Source organism: Furipterus horrens, unplaced genomic scaffold, assembly GCF_987537825.1.
Source record: "Furipterus horrens unplaced genomic scaffold, mFurHor1.1.pri manual_scaffold_1, whole genome shotgun sequence".
NCBI classification, from domain to species: domain Eukaryota; kingdom Metazoa; phylum Chordata; class Mammalia; order Chiroptera; family Furipteridae; genus Furipterus; species Furipterus horrens.
The window spans coordinates 134,091,480-134,117,536 of NW_028327171.1; the positions used below are offsets into that span (position 1 = coordinate 134,091,480).

The 26,057-nt window shown below is 39.2% G+C and overlaps 1 protein-coding gene across 1 annotated transcript in view; it reads left to right on the forward strand.

The window, feature by feature from the left end:
* The window catches only part of THSD7B (thrombospondin type 1 domain containing 7B), an 824,502-nt gene that overhangs the window by 426,595 nt on the left and 371,850 nt on the right, over positions 1-26,057 (forward strand). Inside the window, exon 10 of the mRNA XM_090267231.1 lies at positions 23,738-23,867. Within this exon, the coding sequence (XP_090123357.1) occupies positions 23,738-23,867 (130 nt within the window). The remainder of the gene's footprint in view (positions 1-23,737; positions 23,868-26,057) is intronic.

Sequence of the window (26,057 nt, forward strand, 5' to 3'; positions counted from 1 at the left end):
GCAATCACCATACAGCAATTGACTAAAAGACATCTTGTAAGAACAGAGGGTCTGAGGACCTGAAGTTGCTAGCTGTGCTTTTCTGAGTTGTGTCCTCTGTGTGCTATGACATGTAAGCTTGACCTGAAAGCACTACTGTCTTCTAGCTGTCAGCTCAGTGCTAGGTATGAATAGCATTTTTTAATGCTCATGAGGATATAAGACATTAATATGTTACAGCAACATGTATTATTTAAAAGAATTCTTCTAACATGTGAGGCCTGTCCAGAAAAGTCTAGTCATTGTTAATATAATGAGAACAGTTTGAGTGACATCGATGTAACCTGGCAGCCAAGGAGAGTGGACTGGAATGTGCATACGTGAACAATGACAACTTCACTGTACTAGTCAGTGGGGGCAGTTGATGCCATTGAGTGAGTATGTGTACTGTGTGGCTCTTGCATTCAAAATGACTGAGTAAGCAGGGCAAAGAATCTGCATTAAATTTTATGTTAAGCTTGAACATTCCTTCTTGGGATTTATTTGGATAATTCAGAAGACCTCAGCTATAGACAACTTGTGGTTGGCAGGTTCATCATGATAATGCACCCGCTCATGCATGTCTCCTGCAGAGCTTTTGGTGAAATATCAAATGACCTAGGTGACTCAGCCCCGCTACACCCCAGATTTGGTGCCCTGCAACCTCTGGCTTTTCCCAAAACTAAAATCACCTTTGCAAGGGAAGAGATTTCAGACTATCAATGAGATTGAGGAAAATATGATGGGGCAGCTGATGGTGATTAAGAGAACTGTGTGAGGTCCTAAGGTCTTAAGGTGCTTTTTTTTAAAGTATATTTTATTGATTATATTGTTACAATAGTTCCAATTTTTTTCCCATTTGCTCTCCTCTGCCCAGCAACACCCCAGCAATTCACCCCCCAAGTCCATGCCCATGGGTCGTACATACAAACTCTCCTGTTCACCCCTTCATATATTCTTCTTTCTTTTTCTAAATAATTATTTATTTATTTATTTATTTATTTATTTATTTTAACAATAAAAAATAACAACCCCTCCCTCTCAGACTTAAGACCCTTTATAATCTTATAAAGGACAATGGGTGAAGGTCTCGAGCTTCTCTAGCTGCTTCAAGCGGGGCATGGTCGTCGTCCTACCTACCCTTGGGTCCAGAAATCCCTAATAAGACTGGGGGTGTGGAGGGGAGGGTGGCCTTCCCACATGGGGAAGGATTGTGCAGACTCCAGGTCAGTTGGCTGTCTCCAGACAATGGCGTGCTTGGTTTAACAGGCTGGCGTCCTTGTTGTATTCTACGGGCAACAGGTTTGGCAACAGGGTTAAAAGGCATCATTCAATCCATAACCACTAGATGACAAAAGGCAGGTATTAATTTTTTAATGTCCCACATTAGGGAAAAGAAGGGCTTCTTTGGAGGAAGGTGTGACAGGCACATCTCACCTGTCCAAAACCCTTTTGCCCATTATACTTAGTTTGGGCTGAGGGAAATATTTTGGTTTCCCCCCTCTTAGAGCTCTGGGCTCTTTCTGTCTAAGCCATTAGGATAGAAAAGATAAACCAGTTTTAAAGTGAGGCCCACAGACCACCCCATACTTCACCAACCCAGCCACTTAGTTCAGCCAAACCGTTCAGTCTCAGGAGGCAGTGCTGCAGACAGGATTAAGTGAGGCCTATATGTACAGACAGTCATTCAGGTAATGAGATCATAGGCTTATGCCCTTTGAAAATAGAAAACACATGTTAATTTATGTAACATAACCCACAAACAAGTCTCTATATCTGCAAGACTGTCTTATTGGAAAAACATTCAGTTGCAAGGCATTTGACATTCTTGCCTGTAAATTAAACATCTTTGATGATACCACAGACATAGTTCAACTTACAAATGAAAACGAATTTTAAATGAAAAGAAACTTTAAAGACAGTTAGCTGCACTAGTTTAGTCTACCACTGAGCACTGTGATTTTCCTTGAATCATGATTTTTCTCCCTAAGATTACCCTCTTTGTCATTAAAGAGACTGCATTAAGTCCATTTTTAATTTATCCTGTTCACAACAAGAGCAGCAAATGATCACTTATGATCTTTAGTTCTGCTTTGCTGGAACTTATGCAAGGAACATTTAGGGTGACCTTCAGTTTGCCCTTCAGGGCACAGAAGCTGAGTCACATACCTGGCATTCAGCCTTGCCTGTGCACACCTGTCTTTTCCAAGTCCTTCTGGTTTTCCATTGTGCGTTAAGGTTCCTTCTAGCCATCTTTCAGGAAAACAACCTTCATTCCTTCCCTGGAAAGATTGCTGTGGACCACACAACCAACCAAGGTACCAGGCCTTTTATCTCATGGGCTTTTATTACCTTTGAAAGTAAATCTCAGTTCCTTGGGGCTTTTTGGTAACAACCAGAGCCCAAGCATGTCTTTTTTAGGTATGACATTCCAGTCAAAGTCTTGGTCATAAAAACCTCTATTAACATATAGTCTTATTAGTTTTATGCAATGAAACTTATGTCATTACTTACTTCTTCAGAATGCCAAACTCTAGAGGGATCAGATAGGGAGAAAAATATACACTGTGAAGCAAAATTCTCGTCCTTCTGATATTCACTGAACTTGCATTTCCATTCTTTATATATTCATTTTTCCCCATTAAAATTCTTTTTTGTTTGTATTTTCATTACAGTTGTCCCACTTTTTTCCCCCTCTTGATTCCCCACACCCTGCACCCCCCTTCTCCCACATTCAGTCCCCACCCAGTTGTCCTTGTCCGTGGGTCATTATACCTGTTCTTTGACTAGACCCTTCCCCTTCTTACCCCCTTCTCTTCCTCCCGGCTCCCCCCTTGTTACTGTTAGTTTATTCCTTGTTTACATACCTCTGGTTCCATTTTGCTCATTTGTTTGTGTTGTTCATTAGTTTCCTGTAATAGATGATAGCATAAGGTATTTTTCTTTCATTGCCTGGCTTATTTCGCTAAGCATAATTCTCTCTACTTCCATCCATGTTGTTGCAAATGATAGAATTTTCTTCTTTCTTTCTGCTACAGAGTACTCCATTGTGTAAGTGTACCACAGTTTTTTGATCCGCTCATCTACAGATGGGCACTTAGGCTGTTTCCAGCACTTGGCTATTGTAAATAGTGCTGCTATGAACATAGGAACTTACTCATCGTCATTTTCCCCCTTTGTACTTGTGTTCCCCTCTGTCTCTCTCTGTTTTTTCATCTTCTTAAAGCAGACCCTTTAGCATCTCTTGCTGTGCTGGTTTGGTGGAGATGTATTCTTTTAGCCTTCTTTTGTCTTGGAAACTTATTATTTCACCTTCCATTTTGAATGAGAGCCTTGCTTGGTAGAGTATTCTTGGTTATAGGCCTTTGTTTTTCACCCCTTGGAATATTTTTTGCCATTCCCTTCTGGCTTGAAGTGTTTCTGCTGAGAAATCTGATGATAACCTTATTGGAGCTCCCTTGTATGTTATTTGCTGTTTTTCTCTTGCTGCTTTTAGGATTCTCTCTTTGTCTTTGAATGTTGCCATTTTAATTATGATGTGTCTTGAAGTGGGCCTGTTGGGGTTCATCTTCATTGGAACCCTCTGTGCTTCCTGGACTTGTGTGGCTCTTTATCTCCTCATGTGAGGGAAGTTTTCTGTTATTAGTTTTTCAACGAGGTTTTCTATCCCTTGCTCTTCTTCTTCTCCTTCTGGAATTCCTATGATACGGATATTATTACGTTTCATGTTGTCCTGCAGCTGTCTTGGAACCTCTTCAGTCTTGTTCAGTCTTTTTTCATTTTGCTTCATTGTCTGGGAGTTTTTGTCTAAGTTGTCCTCCAGCTCGCTGATCTGATCTTCTGCTTCCTCTAGCCTGCTTTTAATTCCTTCTACTGTGTTCTTCAATTCAGAGATCGTGTTCTTCATTTCCTGCTCGCTCTTATTGATAGTTTCTATGTCCTTTTTCATGCTGGTGTAATTCTCAGTAAGTTCCTTGTAGTATTTCTGGAGTTCCTTGTAGTTTCCCTGGAGTTCTTTGTAGTTTCCGCTGAGCTCATTGAGCTTCTCCCTAATCCATGTTTTGAATTTCATATCCGATAGTTTGCTACCCTCTATTTCATTTAGCACTTTTTCTGGGGAGTCTACCTTTCCTTTCAATGGGGGGTTGTTTCTCTGTCTCCCCATTTTTGTGACTCCTATTGTTTGTTGGTGCTTCTTAGAATAATCTCCTCTTCCTGGATCTGCTCTTGGTGGCGTCAGATCCTGTACCAGTCTGGGCCTAGGCAGCCTGTTGGAGACTTCCAGGGATCTACTGCCTTTGTCTGTCTTCTTTAGTTGTTAATCTATTCAGTCTGTGATTAGCCGTCAGGCTTAAGGACCATGGGTGTGGCAGCTTAATTCCTGTAGGCAGGGCTTTTGCTTCCCCTCAGGCTGACACCACTTTGAGGGGAAAGGTCCGCGCCCACAGCACTGGGGATGAGTCAGCACCGGACTGGCCATCTCCTCCCCTGTTCCCCACCCAAATCCAAGGCGCCAAGCTCTCCCCAAGCGTTTCCAGTCCCCTCCACCTTCCTTCTGCTCAAGCCCAGGGTATGTCAGGGCCAAAATATTTTTGTATGTGACCCACTTAAGAGCTCTTTTTCTCCAGCTGTTTTCTCTGGCTAGCAAGAAACCCTGTGGCTTTTCGCTTTTCATAGCTGGATACTATTTTACTTTCTACTCTCTTGCTGTAGGCTGGGAAGCCCAGCTGGGGGTTTAGACCCTGCCCTTCTCAGGGGGAATCCCCAGTTGCTGAGCTGTTTCTCAGTCCCTTCAGCTGACCTTCCATGTCTCCACACTCCCTACCGGTCACGTTGTGATGTAGTGGCTTTTCTGTCTCTCTGTGGTTATAAGACTTCTCTCCAGCTAGTGGTCAGTTGGTTATTCCAGATGATTTCTCCAATATTAAGTTGTAAATCCGGATTGGTCCTGGAAGGAGGTTAGTGTAGCTTCCACTTACTCCTCCACCATCTTGGATCTTTAAGGTGCTTATTTTGATGGGGACTGAAGCATCATTGCCCTAAGTACAATGTTTCTTGTATTTTGTATCTTGTTCAATAAATGTCTCTTTTTCACTTTACATGGCTGGGTACCTTCTGGACAGACTCGATGTAGTTCAGTATCCATGTCTAATAATGATGGTAACATCTTGAGCTGTATCTTAGATGACATCTGTGCCCTCAAAAATCTGTTTATACACAGTTAAATATGATGTTGCAGTGTTTTTAGTATCAATGATGATGGACTGCAACCCATTAGGGAGCCCTGTAGCAGGCAGCCACTAGACATTTCATCTGCTAAAACGAAAAGGGGTCAGCATGGGGGAATATAATTGTCTGTTATTTCACACACATTGGCAAGAAGAAAAGACTAGTGCAACTTGTCATTATAAATTGTGTTGTTAACCTTCATCATTTATAGTACACATTTCCAATTATACCCATTATGATGTATTTAGCTAGAGGGCAGCTTGCATTTTTTAAATATGTTGAGAACAGTAATGATTTAGCAAGTGCTCATTTGTTTTCTATTGCTTGGTTAACCATGCTGTATTGTCTTTGTCCTGTTTTTCATATTGGATGAACAAGAAATGCTGGCTCAAAATGTGTTATATCAGTAGTCTTCTGCACTGGTGATTTTTAAAACACACCAGTGCTTGGGTTTCACCCATGAGAGATTCTCATTTAAATGGCTTTGTTTGGGGGAGGTGGACATTAAGAGTTTATAAAAGCCTCCCCAGAGATTCTAATGTGCAGCTAGGGATAAGATCCTCATGCATCAAGTAGACCTTAAGATTACCTATGGGCGACTTCAATTGTGATATGTGGAAACAGGAAGTGCCAGACTCAAAGTATGGTTAGCTCTCCACACTGGAGATGTTTTAAGAGCAGCAGTGGTTGAAGTGAGGACAGGAAGTAAAGGATATTGGAGATCGTCCCTAGAAATTAGAACTATGGCAGAGGGTTCAGGGAGTGTGTGGTGCCAACCATAAAGAGGAAATGTTTATTTTCCGGGACTGCCATCCTAGATAGTGTATGCAAATATAAGCATGAGTTATTCGTTCTGAAATCTAAGTTAAGGGCTTGCATATAGAGAATTTTAAGTTTAGTGGTTAGTTATATATGTATTAACCTTGCAAAATGCTTTAAATCCTATTTAATTAGGCATTCTTAACAGCTGTCCTGTGAGTTGGTACCACAGAATTACCCACAGAGGACAAGCAAGAAAATTGAAACTCTGAAAGGTTAAGTGCATTGCCCAAGGTCATAAAGCAATTCTGTAATGAGCTGGGATTAGAAATCAGAGTCCTGGAGGTCTTGTCTGTTGCCAGAGCAATTGAATTTGGCCTCTGTTGCAAAGCGAATGATGATTATGAAAATTTAAGAATATAGGCAACTTTTCAAAATGAAAGAAGTATTTGGATATTCTGGAGCCTATTTTCAACATTTCTTCGCAGTTTTGCTTAATTTCATATGTATAAATAGATTTAGTGTTAATGTTGAAGTACTTGGAGCTAGGTGAGGCTGGAATTCTGGGGGAGGAGCCTGCTCTTGATGTATCTACTCTATATATGTAACATCAAAATAAATAGGAAGGAAGCATATGAAAACTTCCCACTCAGTTTTTCTAGGACATTGTATTTTTCACCATTGAAGCCCTTCATTTCTCCTGGAACAAAGAAAGATCATACTGGATTGATGGCCTTTGGATAATAAATACAAAGTTTATATTATCATTTCTGAGTGCTTATAAAACTATGGAGAACTACATTATTATCCACCCATCAAGTTTCACTTCTGCCTCAGTGGGAGATGTAATGATGCATGTATGTATGTTTCAGTATAACACACAATACCTAGGTGCATCTCCTAGATGTAGCAGGTATTTGATAAATGTCCATCAGCAATGACAACACTATGGTAAATGCTTCCCTCAGAGAACTCAAGGTCACATTATTTATTTCTCCAAATTTAAATGAGGGTTGTGCTGGTGGTGAACCTAGTTTTGTGCCTTTTCTATAAATAAAATCAATTCTGAAGCTTAATAATTGTTGTGAATAAACTAGAGAGGGCTATTCTCTTGGCTATAATTAGTGACTAGAGAGAATGTACTTTTGGGGGGATTTAATGTTGAAATTCAGGCTGCCTAATATCACACTGTGATCTCTGTTTGTAGAAAGGACTTAGGAACAGATTACTTAATGACCATTTCGAGTTTTTGCCAAGTGAAAGTTGTTTGCTCCTCATATTCATGCTCCACGTTGAGAAAACACCAGTTCCCTTTACTTACATAGTACCTATTTGTGACGCTTCTATCACAGCAATACATAAAGTAGCTTCAGCTGATTATTTTGAGGTAAACTCTGTACTCTCTTTCCCTTGAATTTTTTATTTAATGATTCATGAACTAGCGTGCTTGGGGCACACAGCAGTCTTCTTCAGATGCATGAACTGCTATCTCAAGCAGAGTTTTGTGGCAAGACATAAAAAGGTCCAGTAATCAGATTGAAAAGATAATTTTAAGAACAACAGTGCAGCTTTCCTTTTCTGCACACTTGAAATGCCAACTGGTACTGCAGTGAAAAACAAAATTTACATGTTTCTTACATTCACATGGGGTGGGGGTCTTTTTCTGAGGGTTCATATGATTTTCATACAAGCTAAGGCACTTCTGAAAGAAGTTAACAAGCTGTTAATATTTAAGCCAGCATGACAGGCATTAACTATGCCTTCCCTTGGCAAACAAGTGCTTGGTCACTCTATCCAAATGGACAGTGATCACCAATGACATGAGAAGATGCTTGGTATCAATTGCCTGGCAACTGTAGTTCAATTTACCAGGGGCATGGGATTATTTTAAGTCATTCATGGTCTTCTAGATGCTCATAGCATGGATAAGACCCAGCACTGAATTGGAAAGTGTAGTTTGTCATATTTTTCTTTTAATTAGAAAAAGCTTCAACTGTTATAGCTTTTATTCTATTTTAAAAATCCTTCTTTTAACCTCTGCTCCTATTATTCTAAGAAGACCTCCTGTACCAGGCAGTCTATACATGCTTTACATGCAGTCACTCATTTAATTATTACAGCAACCATGTGAAATAGAAACTATTATTTGACCTGTTTTACAGCCTAAGAAGCTGAGGCTTAGCAAGATAAAAGGGATTGCCTGAAGTTCATCCAATAGGCACTAGTGTAACTCAGCCCTAGAAACTATTTTATCTGTGATTGTTTTAACGACATGAATCTTAAATATCTTGCAGACTCCAGGTCAGTTGACTGTCCCTGGACCACGGCATGCTTTGTTTAACAGGCTGGCATCCTTGTTGTATTCTCTGGTTCAATTTTGCTCATTTGTTTGTGTTGTTCATTAGTCTCCTATATTAGGTGATATCTTAAGGTATTTTTCTTTCATTGCCTGGCTTATTTTGCTAAACATAATTCTTTCTAGTTCCATCCATGTTGTCGCAAGTGGCAGGAGTTCCTTCTTTCTTTCTGCTACATAGTACTGCATTGTGTAAATGCACCACAGTTTTTTGATCCACTCATCTACAGATGTCAGTTAGGTTTTGTTTGTTTGTTTGTTTTCTGTTTAATGTTCACCTGTAGGTGTAACTGGGGAGGAGGAACAGAGCACCAGGTGAGAAACAAGCCTAACAAAGCAATAAGCCTGAAAGACTGTTGGGGCCATGAAATCAAATGAGTTATTGAGATTTACTAGACCTATTAGTAATGGAGATATTTGAAAAACAAGGGAAAGATAGGTCATATTTTAAAAAATCTACCATAAGAATTCTGAAGATTGGCATTGAAATAACTGTCATGCATTACTGAAAAATGCCCATCCTGCTTCTCCATTGTACATTCACATGCCTTTAGGATTTCTTCCTGGTGTTCATATCAACCCTGTTTTTCCTGTCAGCCTTGCTCATGTCACCATGCTCTGCCATGTTCTATTTGCTCTGCTCTTACTCTCATATTTCAAATCAATTGGAAATGTAGGGGATCCATTCTTTGCTGAAAATCATTGTCGAATAACCTGGTATCAGCCCTCAACACTCATGATTCTTCAATTCTGGGTGATGCGCCCCAGCTCACCTGGCCGTGAATCACCGAGATCCTCCTTATATACTGACTGTCTCCACTTTTTCTATCATCCTTCCAGGAAAGATGGGTATAGACATTCACAGAGAATCTTTGAATACTCCTCCATGTTTGGGGCCCACTCAATATTTCCTGTTGAAGATAGTTCTTAATCTTTAAATTGCAATCTTTTCTAAATGTTATTTCTTTTTACTATAATAACAATTATGTCGGATGACTTAGTAATGATAAAATATGTGTAAATCAAAATTGAATTTAGACTAGTTGTTTATTAGCCATAATCATGCTTGAGCAGTGGATTATATTTTCAAACAGGCACTTTAATTAATTGAAATTTTTCATAGGCCTATTGAGGTTGGAAGCATCATTCATGAAGACCCACAAACTGTTTTTATTGACAATAAAGCCTTCTGCCAATAGGGTGTTTTTGAAGAATTTATTAGAAAGGAAGAATTATCCTTTGGGAAAAACAGGGGACTTGCTATGCGGTCTCTTCCCTGGAATTCCCCTCTTTTTATCTTATTTTACTGTGAAGTCTCTTTTATGAAAAAAAAAAAAATCATGGGTTTTGATGTCTGTGTAAATGCATTTTGAAGCCTAGCTAGGTGACTATGTGCACATTATCTCTTTCTCCTCCTGTTTTCTTATTTATAAAATGGGCATAATAATGATAATGATAAAATAGTACCAACCTCATAAAGATTTGTAATAATAAAATGAGGTATCATATGCAAAATGCCCAGAAGTGGATCTGATGTAGATTAAGTTTATAATACCTGGAAACTTCCACTACATTTTACACATATATGTAATACAAATGCTTTCCAAAAGTCACCATCTTTCCCTTCTCAACCTTCATCTTCATATCTATAGGGCATGAAAATCAATGCAACTAATTTTGCCAGAGTTTGAATTTTTTTTAATTAATTAATTTATTTTGGGGGGGACCCCCACTCTGTAACAATTCTCCCCTCTCAGACTTAAAACCCTTTATAATCTTATAAAAGACAATGGGCAAAGGTCACATGCTCCCTTCTATAGCTGCTTCAAGCTGGACATGGTATTCATCCTACCTACCCTTGGGTCCAGAAATCCCTAATAAGAGTGAGGATGTGAAGGGAAGGGTGGCCTTTCTACATGGGGAAGGATCTTGCAGACTCCAGGTCAGTTGGCTGTCCCCGGATAATGGCATGCTTGGTTTAATGGGCTGGCATTCTTATTGTATTCTGGGGGCAACAGATTTGGTAACAGGGTTAAAAGACATCATTCAATCCATAACCACTAGATGACAAAAAGCAGGGATTAATTTTTCAACGTCCCACATTAGGGAAAAAAGGGCTTCTTTGGAGGTAGGTGTATAAAGCACGTCATACCTGTCCAAAACGCTTTTGCATACTATATTTAGTTTGGGCTGAGGGTAATATTTTAGGTTTCCCTCCTCTCAGACCTCTGGGCCCTTTCTGTCTTAGGATAGAAAAGAGAAACCAGTTTTAGAGTGAAGCCCACAGACCACCCCGTACTTCACCAACCCAGCCACTTAGTTCATCCAAACCATTGAGTCTCAGGAGGCAGCGATACAGACAGGATTAAGTGAGGCCTGTATGTACAGACAATCACTCAGGTAATGAGATCATAGGCTTATGATCACATGTTAATTTATGCAACACAACCCACAAACCAGTCTCTAAATCTGCAAGACTGTCTTATTGGGAAGACACCCAGTTGCAAGGCATTTGACATTCTTCTAGCCTGTAAATTAAGCATCTTTGATGATGTCACAGACCTAGTTTAACTTTCAAATGAAAACAAACTTTAAATGAAAAGAAACTTTAAAGACAGTTAGCTGCACTAGTTTATAGTCTACCACTGAGCATTGTGATTTTCCTTGAATCTTGATTTTTCTCCCTAAGATTACCCTTTTTGTCATTAAAGGGACTGCATAAAGTCTATTTTTAATTTATCCTGTTCATTTGAATAAACAAAACAAGAGCAGCAAATGGTCAATTATAATCTTTATGTCTCCTTTGGTGAAACTTACACAAGGAACCTTTAAGGTGACTTTCGGTCTGCTCTTCAAGGCACAGAAGCTGAGCCACATACCTGCCATTTAGCCTTGTCTATAAACACCTTCTGTCTTTTCCAAGTCCTTCAGGTTTTCCATTGTGCCTTAAGGTCCTTTCTAGCCATCTTTCAGGAAAGCAACCTTTGTTCCTTCCCTGTAAATATTGCCATGAACTGCGCAACCAAGCAAGGAACCAGGCCTTTTATCTCATGGGCTTTTATTACATTTGAAAGTCCATCCCAGTTCCTCAGGACTTTTGGTAACAACCAGAGCCCTAGCATGCCTCCTTTAGGCATGACATTCCAGTCAAAGTCTTTGTCAACAAAACCTCTATTAATAATTGGTCTTATTAGTTTTCTGCAAGGAACCTTATATCATTACTTACTTCTTCAGAATGCCAAATTCTGGAGGGATCAGATAGGGAGAAAAATATACAGTGTGAAGGAAAATTCTTGTCCTTCTAATATTCCCTGTAATTGCATTTCCATACTTTACATTTTCTTTTGTTCACTTTCCTAAATGTAAGGTTTTTTTTTTTCTTTTTCGGGTTTGGGGGAGATTTGCTGGCTCATTTGTTAATTTATTTTGCTTTAATTTTTCTGCCATTAAAAATCTTTGTTGGTTTGTTTTTATATTAGAGTTGTCCCATTTTTCCCCCTATTTCTTTCCTGCACCGTGTCCACCCCTTCTCCCACATTCAGTCCCCACCCAGTTGTCCATGTCCATGGGTCATTTATACATGTTTTTTAATGAGACCCGTCCCTTTCTTACCCCCTTCTCTGCCTTGTTTATATGCCTCTGGTTCAATTTTGCTTGTTCTTTTTTTCTTTTTTTTTATGTTGTTCATTAGTTTCCTCTAATAGGTGACAGCATATGGTATTTTTCCTCCATTGCCTGGCTTATTTCACTAAACATAATTCTCTCTAGTTCCATCCATGTTGTTGCAAATGGTAGAAGTTCCTTCTTTCTTTCTGCTACATAGTTCTCCATTGTGTAAATGTACCAGTTTTTTGATCCACTCATCTACAGATGGGCACTTAGGCTGTTTCCAGCACTTAGCTGTTGTAAATAGTGCTGCTATGAACATTGGGGTGCATAGGTTCTTTTGAATTCGTGTTTCAGGATTCTTCGGATATCGTCGGCAGCCGTCCGTCTCGAGAGACGATGGTGTAGCTTCTTAAGTGTCTATCTGCACCGCCGAGAATGGCTGTGCAGTCCAACTCGGGAGTGACACGGTATCTGTCTCCTCCCGTGTTGAATCGACATCTTGCGATGACGCTGGAGTGTCCTCTCTAGTGAAGCTGAAGCTACAGAGCCTGGGCAGGGTAATATGGAGGGTCTGCTGTTGCCCATGCAGCAGACGCCCCCTCTCTTCGCAGCTGAAGGATCCAAGGGAAAGACGGAGTCAATACAGCTTGGCTTCAGGTGCGCCGCAGGAGTTGCCGGTGTTGACTACAACGTCAAACCGCCTTAGGGACTCCGGCTCCAGATTTTCTGTTGGGGTTTACTCCCTTAGCCTTTCCCCTGAAGAGGTATGCCGCAAGGCAGCGGAGGTTTTTGGAATCAGAGTTTTCCTTCTCTGATGTGCCCTGACTGGAAGATCGAACCAGCGACACTTAGCTCGCAGGCCGACGCTCAATCCGCTGAGCCAAACCAGCCAGGTCTTCGGATATAATTCTAGCAATAAAATTGCTGGTTCAAAAGGCAATTCCATTTTTAGTTTTTTTGAGGAAACTCCATACTGTTTTCCAAAGTGGCTACACTAGTGTGCATTCCCACCAGAAGTACACTAGGGTTCCCTTTTCTCTGCATCCTCGCCAGCACATGATGTTTGTTGATTTGTTGATGATGGCCATTCTGACTGGTGTGAGGTGGTATTTCATTGTGGTTTTTATTTTCATCTCTGATGGCTAGTGATGTTGAGCATTCTGTCATATGCCTGCGGACCCTCTGAAGGTCGTCCTCTTTGGAGAAGGGTTTGATCAGGTCCTTTGTCCATTTTTCAATTGGGTTGTCTGTCTTCTTGGTGTTGAGTTGTATAAGTTCTTTATATATTTTAGAGATCAATCCCTTGTCTGAGGTATCATTGGCAAATGTATTTTCCATATGGTCGATTCTCTTTTCATCTTGTTGATGTTTTATTTTGCTGAGCAGAAACTCTTTAGTTTGATGTAGTACCACTTGTTTATCCTTTCCTTTATTCCCCTTGCCTTAGGAGATATATCAGTGAAAAAGTTGCTACGTGGGATATCTGAAACTTTCCTGCCTATATTTTCCTCTAGGACTTTCATGGTGTCATAGCTTACATTTAAGTCTTTGATCCATCTTGTATTTATTCTGGTTTATGGTGTAAGTTGGTGGTCTAGTTTCATATTTTTGCATGTCCCTGTCCAGTTCTCCAAGCACCATTTGTTGAAAAGGCTCTTTTCACTCCATTTTATGTTCCTTCCCCCTTTGTCAAATATTAGTTGAATGTATATACCTGGGTTCATTTCTGTTCCATTGATCTATATGTCTGTTTTTATGCAAGTACCAGACTGTTTTGTTTACTGTGGCCTTGTAGTATAGTTTGGTATTAGGAATAGTGATTCCTCCTTGAATTCTTCTTCTTCAGTGTTGTTGTGGCTATTCAGGGTCTTTTTTTGTTCCATATAATTTTTTGAAGTATTTGTTCTAGGTCTGTGAAATATGTTGTTGGTATTTTAATAGGGATTACATTGAATACAGAAATTGCTTTGGGTAGTATGGACATTTTGATGATGTTGATTCTTCCCATCCACGAATATGGCATATGCTTCAATTTATTTGTATCTTTCTTCATTTCTTTCTTCAGTATTATGTAGTTTTCTGAATACAGATCATTTATCTACTTGGTTAAGTTTATTCCTAGGTACTTTATTTTTCTTGCTGCAATAGTAAATTGGATTTTTTTCTAGTTTCTATCTCTGATACTTTATTGTTGGTGTACAGAAATGCCTTCAATTTCTTTATATTGACTCTGTGCCCTGCTATTCTGCCAAATTCACTTATTAGGTTGAGTAGTTTTTTTGTGGAGTCTATAGGTTTTTCTATGTACACTATCATTTCATCTGCAAATAATGGCAGTTTTATTTCCTCTTTTCCAATTCGGAAACCTTTTATTTCTTTTTCTTGTCTGATTGCTGTGGCTAGAACTTCCAAGACTATGTTGAATAGGAATGGAGGGAGTGGATATCCTTGTCTTGTTCCTGATCTCAGGGGTAATGCTTTCAGTTTTTGCCCATTGAGTATGATGTTGGCTTCAGGTTTCTCATATATAGCCTTTATTATGTTGAGGTATGCTCCCTCTATTCCCATTTTGCTGAGTGTTTTCATCATAAATGGGTGTTGAAGTTTATCAGATGCTTTTTTCAGCTCTATTGATGTGATCATGTGGCTTTTGTCTCATTTTGTTTATTTGGTGTATTACATTTATTGATTTGCGAATATTATACTATCTTTGCATCCCTGGGTTGAATCCCACTTGATTGTGGTATATAATCTTTTTAATGTGTTGCTGGATCTGGTTTGCAAATATTTTATTGTGGATTTTAGCATCTATGTCTATCAGCAATATTAGCCTATAGTTTTCTTTCTTTGTTGTGTCTTGACCTGGTTTTGGAATTAGAGTAATACTGACTTTATAGAAAGAGTTTGGGAGTCTTCCCTTTTCTTAGAATTTTTGAAATAGTTTGAGAGGGATAGGAGTTAGTTCTTTCCTAAATGTTTTGCAAAGTTCACCTGTGAAGCCATCCGGTCTAGGGCTTTGATGTGCTGGGAGATTTTTGATTACTGCTTCAATTTCACTAGCTGTAATTGGTCTGTTCAGGTTTTCTGCTTCTTCTTGATGCAGTTTTGAAGATTATATGTTTCTAGAAATTTGTCCATTTCATCAAGGTTGTCAAATTTCTTGTGATAAATATGTTCATAATAATTTCTTATAATTTTTGTATTTCTGTGGTATCAGTTGTGATTTCTTCTCTTTCATTTTTGATTTTATTTATTTGGGTCCTCTCTCTTTTTTTCTTGATGATTCTGGTTAAAGGCTTTTCAATTTTATCTACCTTTTCAAAGAACGAGCCCCTGGTTTTATTGATCTTTTGAATTGTTTGTTTAGTCTCTATGTCACTTAATTCTGCTCTGATCTTGATGATTTCCTTCCTTCTACTTGCTCTGTGCTTTGCTTGTTGTTGTTCCTCTAATTCTTTTAGCTGTCGTCGGCAGCCGTCCGTCTCGAGAGACGATGGTGTAGCTTCTCAAGAGTCTATCTGCACCGCCGAGAATGGTTGTGCAGTCTGACTCGGGAGTGACACGGTATCTGTCTCCTCCCGTGTTGAATCGACATCTTGCGATGACGCTGGAGTGTCCTCTCCAGTGAAGCTGAAGCTACAGAGCCTGGGCGGGGTGATATGGAGGGTCTGCTCTTGCCCATGCAGCAGACCCCCCCTCTCTTCGCAGCTGAAGGGTCCAAGGGAAAGACGGAGTCGATACAGCTTGGGTTCAGGTGCGCCGCAGGAGTTGCCGGTGTTGACTACAACGTCAAACCGCCTTAGGGACTCCGGCTCCGGATTTTCTGTCAGGGTTTACTCCCTTAGCCTTTTCCCTGAAGAGGTATGCCGCAAGGCAGCGGAGGTTTTTTGGAATCAGAGTTTTCCTTCTCTGACTTTTAGCTGTAGGGTTAGATTTTTTATTAGAGATTCTTCTTTCCTTTGTAGGTAGGCCTCTATTGCTATGAACTTTCCTCTCTGGACTCCTTTTGCTGTATCCATAGGTTTTGGGCTGTGTGCTCATTATCATTTGTTTCTAAAAACTTTTTGATTTCATCCTTGATGTCATTGTTAACTCATTCATTATTTAATAGCATGTTATTTATTCTCCATGAGCTTGAATGTTTTTCAGTTTTTTCTTTTAGATTGATTTCCAGTTTCAAACCATTGTGATCTGAGAAGGTGGTTGACATAATTTCAATTTTCTTGAATTTGTTGAGGCTTGTTTGTGTCCTACAATGTGGTCTGTCTTTGAGAATGTTCCATGTGCACTTGAAAAGAATGTATATTTTGCTTCTTTGGGTTGAAAAGTTCTATATATATCAACTAAGTCCATTTGGTCTAGAATGTTGTTCAGTGTCTCAATTTCCTTGGTGTTTCTTTCCTTTGAAGATCTGTCCATTGTTGACAATGGGGCATTAAAGTCCCCTACTATGAGCGTGTTGCTATCTATATACTTCCTGAAGTCTTTCAAAAATTTCTTTACATATTTTGGTGCTCCTGTGTTTGGTGCATAAATATTTACCAGGATTATAATTCTTGATGGATTGTTCCCTTAAGTGTTATTAAGTGTCTTCTCTGTCTCTTTTTATGGACTTTGCTGTGAAATATGTTTTGTCTGATATAAGTATTGCTACCCCAGCTTTTTTTTCATGTTCATTGCTTGAAATACTTTCTTCTATCCCTTCATGTTCAGTCTGTGTAGATCTTTTGTTCTAAGGTGGGTCTCTTGTAGACAGCATATATGTGGGTCATTCTTTTTAATTCATTCAGCTACCCTATGTTTTTTGATTGGAGCATTTAATCCATTTGCATTTAAAGTTATTACCAATAGGTACTTATTTATTGTCATTTTTCCCTTTTGTACTTGTGTTCCTCTCTGTTTCTCTCTGTCTCTTCATCTTCTTAAAGCAGACCCCTTAGCATCTCTTGCAATGCTGGTTTGGTGGAGATGTATTCTTTTAGCCTTATTTTGTCTTGGAAACTCCTTATTTCACCTCCCATTTTGAATGAGTGCCTTGCTGGGTAGAGTATTCTTGGTTTTAGGCCTTCATTTTTCATTGCTTGGAATATTTTTTGCCATTCCCTTTTGGCTTCTAGTGTTTCTGTTGAGAAATATGATGATAACCTTATTGGAGCTTCTTTGTATGTTATTAGCTCTTTCTCTCTTGCTGCTTTTAGGATTCTCTCTTTGTCTATCAGTGTTGCCATTTTAATTATGATGTGTCTTGAAGTGGGCCTGTTGGAGTTCATCTTCATTGGGACCCTCTATGCTTCCTGGACTTGCATGACTTTTTCTCTCATCTAGTTAGGAAAGTTCTCTGTCATTAGTTTTTCAAAGAGGTTTTCTATCCCTTGCTCTTCTCCTTCTGGAATTCCTATGATACGAATATTATTATGTTTCATGTTGTCCTGCCACTCTCTTAAAACCTCTTCATTCTTTTTAAATCTTTTTTTATTCTGTTGCACTGTCTAGGAATTTTTGTCTACGTTGTCCTCCAGCTCGCTGATACGATCTTCTGCTTCCTCTAGCCTGCTTTTAATTCCTTTTCCTGATTTCTCCAATTCATTAATTGTATTCTTCATTTCCTCCTTGCTCTTATTGATAGCTTGTATGTCCTTTTTCATTCTGATGTAGTTCTCAGTAAATTTTTGTAGTTTCCCATGAGTTTTTTGTAGTTTTCTTTGAGCTCGCTGATTTCATTGTGCTTCCCTATAATCCATCTTTTGAATTCCATGTCTGATAATTTGCTTCCCTCTATTTCATTTAGCACTCTTTCTGGGGATTCCTCCTTTTCTTTCAATGAGGTGTTGTTTCTCCATCTCCCCATTTTTGTGACTCTTCTTGTTTGTTGCTGCTTCTTAGATTGATCTGCACTTCCTGGATCTGCCCCTGGTGGTGTCAGATCATGTGCTTGTCTGGGCCTAGGCAGCCTGTTGGAGACTTCCAGGGATCTACTGCCTTTGTCTGTCTCCTTTAGTTGTCAATCTCTTCAATCTGTGATTATCCATCAGGCATAAGCACTGAGGGTGTGGCAGCTTAATTCCTGCAGGCAGGGCTTTTGTTTCCCCTCAACTGATGCTTCTTGGAGGGCAGTGGTCTGCCTGCAGTATGGGGAATGAGTCAGCACTGGGACGAGGTCGGCTGCTGCCTCAGTTCTCTCCTCAAAGCCACTGCCCCCGATTCTTCATAAGCATCTCTAGTCTTCTCTGCTCTCCCTCTGCTTGAGCCCAGGGTAAGTGGGTGCCAAAAAAATTTTGTACATGATCCATGTAAGAGCTCTTTGTCTCCAGCTGTTTCTTTCAGGCCAACAAAAAATTCTGTGACTTTTCACTTTTCACAGCTGGATGCTATTTTACTTTCTGTTCTGTTGCTATGGCTGGGAAAACCAGCTGAGGATTCAGATCCTGCCCTTTCCAGGGGGAATCCACAGCTGCTGAGCTGTTTCTCAGTCCCTTAAGCTGCCACCTGTGGGAGGCCAGGCAGCCCTTTCTTGTCTCTGCACTTCTTACAGGTCACGTTGTGGTGAAGCAGACTTTTCTGTCTCTCCGTGGTTATAGACTTCTCTACAGCTAGTGTTCAGTTGGTTATTCCTGATGATTTCTCCACAATTTAGTTGTAATTCCAGATTGGCCCTGGGAGGACGTTAGTGTAGCTTCCACTTCTCTGCCATCTTGGATCTCCCTGAAAGTTTGAATTATTTGACCTGGAATTACACCGTGAGGCAGAATACCTCTGTCTGTGACTGTGCACTATGCATGTGTTTGTGTGTATGGTGTCCCTGTGTGAATATAGTGTGAAGGAAGAGGTACTGGTCATGTTCTCTCTGTCTTCAGTCTTTATTTATTTTTTGTTTCCTAAGATAACACATGAACAGAACACACACAGATATACACTGTTCATGAGCACATCCTAAAGGTAAACAGTAATTTTCAGAGTAAGTACAATATAATTGCAATTAAGTGAGAGTGGGAGAATAGACATTTTCCCAAAGGCATACTTATTTACAAGTGCCCCTACCCAAAGGAAGACAGCTTTAATATTATTATGCAGAACCATTTTAATTACACTTTTTCCCCCTTTAAATGTCTTTTTGCCTTACAGGGCCTTAACTGCATTTCAAAAGAAACCAATTATAACATTCCTCTCAGTCAAATACTAGTAGCATATGTATTTTGACTATGTGAGCATTTGCTATCAGGAAAAAGTTGGCTCATTCAAATAAGGCAACCAGAAAAAATTAAATGGATAATTTACAAAGCAATGGACTGGATAAATGTGAAGTAACAGTCCCTGGACTAGTGACATCCTGGAGCCTGAAAGCTCATAGAGGTAGGAGCAGTTAGTAGAACGCAGGGGAAGTAGCAATGGGAGGGTGCCACTCCATAGGAATGTGGCTTTTGATAGCGCAGGACAAGCTTGTGGTGATCCAGAGGAAAAAAGTTTGGTAGAATAAATTACCTGATTTCTCTCTCTCTTTTTGCCATCATTTTTCTTCCATGGTGTGCCTCATTCCCCTTTGGCCAAATGCAACCAGAAGCCAATGGATAAGCAGACTAATGATACACTCCTTCTATGGGCAGCCTCCTTTTTACATAGTAGGTTAAAGAAGGGTAACCAAAATAGGAGCAGATGGAAAAGAGTCCATACATGTCCTTATCATACAGTTCAAGATCATGAAATGTACAAATGTGTTGGTCTTTTCTTTTTTCCTTAGTCTCATTTAAAATAATGGAAATGAATTTTAAAAGCCTTAATGCCTTGTCAAAAACAAAAGGAGGGGACCATCAGTGGATGAGAGATCTAAACTCATTTATGGAAGACTTAATGGACAAAGACTGAAGAGCAGAGGAGCTGATGACATCATAGGAAGCCATGACCTAATTTAACAGGAGTATGGGTGGCAGCAGAAGAGAAGCCACCTCCCCAGGAAGACCCTTTAGAATGTTTGTGGCTAGTCTAATGGAAGACTGGAATGAGCAGTGGGACTGAAAAAAAAAGGGAGGTTATATAAAGCCTTTAAATAACCAGCAGCCATGTAGAAATAGCAATATAATTATAAAAAAAAGCTAAAGGTGGTACAAAGTAAGTTCTCATCAATTAGCACAAAGTCAATAGATAATGTCTAGAGTTAATAAATCAAAAAGTAATGTCATAAGCATGTTCTTTATAGATTTGGATGTAACAACAGAAGAACTAAATACAGAAGCAGTTCATAATGTTTGGGAGGAGTACAAGGAGTGGGTTGTAGATCAATTGCTTCCCACTATGTCTTTTTGTAAATGACTTTCAAAAAACCATGTGAATAAGTAATTTAATAAAGGCTCCTTTTAATTCTCTTTTGTTTTACTCCACTTAGTTTACTGGATTGCTAAAACTTTCCTTCTCACCATTAAGTTTAAGTCCATTAACTGTCCCAAATCTACAAATTAATTCCATTACTCCTCCTCCTCTATTTTTTATAAACACCTTCTTGTGAACACACACACCAGCCTTCTCAATGAACTTATGTGTCTTTCTCTGTAAATACCATGCACCATACATCTCAGTGCCTTTTCTCAAACTGTTGTTTTGACTTGAAATGGCTTCAGCATTTTTTATTCAGCCTTTAAGTCCCAGAATAAATTTTGCCTCCCCCTTGAGCTGTCTTTGCTTTCCAGAGACATAAATGTGTGTGTGTGTGTGTGTGTGTGTGTGTGTGTGCTTTATTCTGTATTCGCCTGACACTACACCCCAGTCTGACTTCTTGCTCTACAATAACTCAGAACTACTTGTCTATTATTGGCCTGTTCTCTTTGTTTAATTGTAAGATGAAGAATGGGTATCTCCATAGCCAATGTAATATGTTGCACGAAGTAATTGAAACAGTTGATAACCACTATAACTATAATTGATTTTTGTTGCTGTTGTTGATTCAGAAGACTTCTAAAGTTATAAAATGAATGCTACAACAGATTAAAGTGAACATCAGCTGCCCTTTTATCAAGATACCTATTAATACTTCTTCTTAGCAAAACCATGAGATAGACAATAATCTGTCACAATTTTAGTGCCTCTTTCCTAAATTTCAATTACATACATATTGTCTCAGGTTTTAAGGAAAAAGAAATCTAATAAGCTAATATCCATAAATGTGTTACTAATGTAGTAATTTTCAGGAGTGTTTGCATTGTAAATAGCAGCATAGGGAGGCAAATGCCTTCCCTAAGAGTGACTTGCTGCTAGTAAAATTCAAGGCCCCTAAGCTGTTGTTTTGAGATGAAAGAGGGTTCCTGTGGCCTCTTAGATTATGCCATGTAACTCTTAACATTAGGCAATATGGATTCAGATTAATTTCAAACATATTGAGACAGTGGGAAATAACCTTAGCATATTAGAACACATAGATTTGAAACTACTATTTTAAGTATAAAGTGTATATCTTTAGAAGTAAGATTGAGTAATAACCCCTGGTTTTTGCCTGTTATTCTCATTTCCTAGGCAGTCATTCCATATGTTCTTACTCCACCTCTTTATTTTTTTTCAGTTGCTATCTAACTCTGGGTTATTCTCTGCAATCACATAAAAGGGCACTATAGAGTATTCTCTCACTTTTCGCAAGTATTACATTCTAGACACCCCCCCCTGCAAAGTAGGAACCTTACATTTATTCTACACTCTTAAACCTATGAAACTTTAACAACATACGTATACAGTACCGCAAAATCCTACAGTATAGCGAAAAATCTGCGAAAATTAAGTATAGACTTCTGGCCAAGATGGAGGCATAGACAGACATGCTGCATCTTCCTCCACAACTAAGAAGGAATACAACTACTTCAAAACTAGAAACAACCAGAAGTTCCAGAAAGTCAAACTGCATGGAAGTCCAGCAAACAAAGATACAAAGAAGAAATACTCATCCAGACAGGTAGGAGGGGTGGAGCCAGGGCAGAGAGGACACGGTGTAGTGGTGGCAGTGGAGGTGGCAGTGGCAGGCCGGCAGAAAGTGCCGTCATACATTTTAAAAAGTCAGGAGGGACACCTGGGGAGCATTCCCAGCTCCTCACTGAACCTCGAGGCCCATGGTCCCAGCACCGGGGAAAATCAAGCCTCATTTCTTCTAACTGTGCAAACCAGTGGGGGTTGGGATAGAGGCAGAAACTGCCAGTCTCAGCAGAGTCCACTTGTTTAAAGGGCCCCCACGGTCCTAGAATGTCCACAGGCCCACCAACTCTGGGAATGATGGCCAGCGCAGCAGCTAGAGGGGCACCAGTCTGGTGTGGAAGTGGGAGAGGAGCCTGGAAAAGGGGCAAGTGCTGGACAGGCAGCATTGTTCACTCTTGGACCCCTCCCCCACCTACAGTGCCACAATGTGGTGAAACAGGTCGCCCTGTACTGACGAATCCCTAAGGCTCCACCCCTTACCACGTAACAGGAGCAACATCCCTACCTGGGTCACGGAGGCAAACAAACACAGGAGCCTGTCAGAATGAGGAGACAGAGAAGTATGGCCCAAACGGGTAAACAGATCAAGATTCCAGTGGGATAACTAAGTGACGAGGAGATAGCCAACCTAAAAGATGGGGAGATAGACAACGTAACAGACACAGAATTAAAAACACTGGTGATAAAGATGCTCATAGGCTTTACAGATATGCTTGATGCATATGCTTATGCAAATGCATAAGAGAAGAAGTGAAGGCTATGCTAAGTGAAATGAAGGAAAATCAATTCCAAACAATGGTGGAGGGAAGGAAACGGGGGTTCAAATCAATGATTTGGAACATAAGGAAGAAAAAAACAGTCAACCAGTGCACAATGAAGAAGCAAGAATTGAAAAAAAATGAGGAAAACTTCCCAAATTTTGCGAAGGACATAGACATACAGGTCTGGGAAGCACGGAGGGTCCTGGGCAACCTGGACCCAGAGGGGACCACACCAGGACACATCATGACTGAGATGCCAAAGGTGAAGGATAAAGACAGAGTCCTCAGGGCAGCAAGAGAGGCAGAGAGTTGCCTACAGGCGGGTGCCTATAGGACTATCAGCTGATTTCTCAGAGGACACTTTGCAGGCAGGAAGGGACTGGGAAGCAGTATTCAATGTGGTGAATGGCAACCTGCAATGAGGACTACTCTATCCTGCAAAGCTGTCATTTAGAATGGAAGGGCAGATGAAGTGCTTCCCAGACAAGATGAAGCTAAAGAAATTCATCATCACCAAGCCATTATTATATGAAATGTCAAAGGGACTTACTTCAGAAAAAGAAGATCAAAACTATGAACACTAAAATGACAACAAACTCACAACTATCAACAACTGAATCTAAAAAATAAAAACAAAATCCAACTAACAAAACCAGAATGGGAACAGAATCATAGGTATAGGGATCATTTGGAGGGTTATCAATTGGGAGGGGGTAGGGGAGAAATGGGGAAATGGTACAGGGACTAAGAAGCATAATTGGTTAATACAAAATAGACAGGGGGAAGTTAAAAATAATATAGGATAGGGTGAAGCCAAAGAACTTATATGCACAACCTGTAGACATGAAATAAGGGGGGTGGGATTGCTGGAGAGAAGGCGGATACAGGGTGGAGGGGAGCAAAAGGGAAAGAAATTGAAACTACTGTAACAACATAATCAATAAAATATACTTAAAAATAATTAAATATTTATAAAAATGCCGCGATACATTGTGGCCGCGATAAGTGAACCACGATATAGAGAGGGACTACTGTAATTTTATTTTTTTCTTTACTTCAGGAAATGCTACGATAAAACAGTCTCGATACAGGATTATCAACCAAGAAGCAGCCAATGGAGGTCAAGAATGCCCAGATACTTTATTTGAAGAGCGAGAGTGTGAAGTTGTCTCATTGTGCCCTGTATATCGGTAATTAGTTACTTTATTGAATAATCATTAAATTGCAGTATAAACTATGACATTTTCTTTCATATAATATATGGTTGTATAGTGAGAGATAAGGTGAGGTATGTTTTTTACCTTCAAATACCTCCATGTTTTTCCTTCCTATCTTGAATATATTTTGAGGGAGTAAGGAATATGAAAGTCTAACTTATAGGAAAAAGGAAACAAATATATTTTGATTGTAAGAGGGCTTCTGGAGTTCTGCCACTCAGGAAATCAAATTTTAGGGTAGTGATTTAAAGAGAGTCAGGAAGAGGTTCTTACCTGAAACACACATGTGCACACACACACATGAGCATGCACACAAAGGTAGCTTACCTCATTCTATTATTCTCATCCTAAAGCCTTTTATCAAGAATTGCAAACCAAATTTGTACTTATTTAATAAGTATTTTAATTCAAAAGTGTTTTTTGTTCTCAATTTTAATTATATACACATTTTAAGAAAACATCCAGTTTGAAAATGTATTACCCTATGGATAATTTTTTTTTAAGAAAATGAGTAATTTTTTAACTATAAATATTATCTATATATATTTTTTCCTTGGCAAGTTGGTGGTTATTTATAAAAAGTAATACCTGAGGTTTATGTGTCTAGTCATAAATTTTCATTCTCTTAACATTTTGGTTTAAACATTGCTTTAAAGGACAACTTAATCAAATTCACCATTAAGTTTTACTGATTTGTAAAGAATCCCCACGGTCTTAAAAAACATATAATTATCAGCACACTTAAAAATGCCTTTAACGGAAACACCTAGTGTCTCTCTCTTGATTATTTGAGAAGCTATATCTTAAAGACATGCAATTCAAGAGCTAATTTATTCAGAAAAAAATACAAGTTTTTCTTTTTTTCTTTTTTAAGAAGACTCTTTACATTAGATAAAGTTTAGGGTGCCATTGAAGAAATCTAAGTTAATATCCATTGTTTCTATGTGATGACTGGTTTGGGAAGGATGTGGATAACACACTGGGAACATGACCTGACTATTAGTTTTCTTTCTGACCAACCACTGGGCCATTGTGAAAACACTTTCAATCTCTATCCTTTTGTGCCATGTATATAAATATTGAAACTTCCGAGCCCAGCTAAAGATCTCTTGGGGATAGTAGCCAATTGAAAAAATGAGCTGAGTCATACATTATTACATATCATTATGAACCAAGGGCTGTTATAATCAGAGAAAATCCTAGGAACTATTAATGGGCTCTTCCTTTCTCTCGTTCACTCTCCTGAATCTTCCTACACTTCATTTAGGCACTCATGTTTGAGCTAGCTCCCTTATTGTCCTCCCACCATTTTCCCCAGAAATCAATTGCACCCTGTCTGGGTTGGATCATTGTATCATTTCTCCTCATGTATGTAGTTTAATATATGTCCAAGTTATTTTCATGATTCTCTTCTCCTTAGTAAAACATCCTTGAATTTTGAGTAATATGGTTCCAATTTAGTTTTTTTTTCTTTCTTTCTTTCTCCCTCATTGGTATGTTAGGGAAGCAAGTTAATGTAGACCTTTATTATTTTCTTGTGATTCTTCTTTTTCATTCCATTAAGCTGACATGTTCACGCACATTCCCCAAAGTAAAACAGAATCAAAATGTTCGCAGAACTATTTCTATGAGTTGGTGGATTTTCCAACATGTTAGATTCGTAAGCAAAAGGGAAGACAGCATGGGCAAGTATCTTTATATGGAATTGGCTTTGGGGTCTATGGCTGAGCATCCAGGGATCTAGGATTAAAAACTGGCCTGCTCTGATGGGTGCAGTCTCAGACACGTCACCAAACCTGAGCTCCGGTTTATCATCCCAACACTGAGAGTTTAACAGGAGTCCTGAAAATTCCTTACATTTTAGTCTGTGCAGAACACTAAACTAGATTGAATCCCTCAGTTTCATTTAGTTTTAGAAAGCCCATGTAAATTTAAGAGATCTGAATGAATGACATATTTTAGCTGAAAAGTTAGACTAAAACCTCTTACCATTTCAGTTTCTGTGTTTTAGAATTATACTGAATGAGTCTATGCATATAAAAAGTAAACTTAAAGCTTCTTAAAATCAATGGGTGATTTATTTAAAAGTGACACTTTTTGTTGTTAGCTGTTTCCTGATTTCTCTCCAATTTTTCCCAATGTGCAGGCCACTTGAATGAGGTC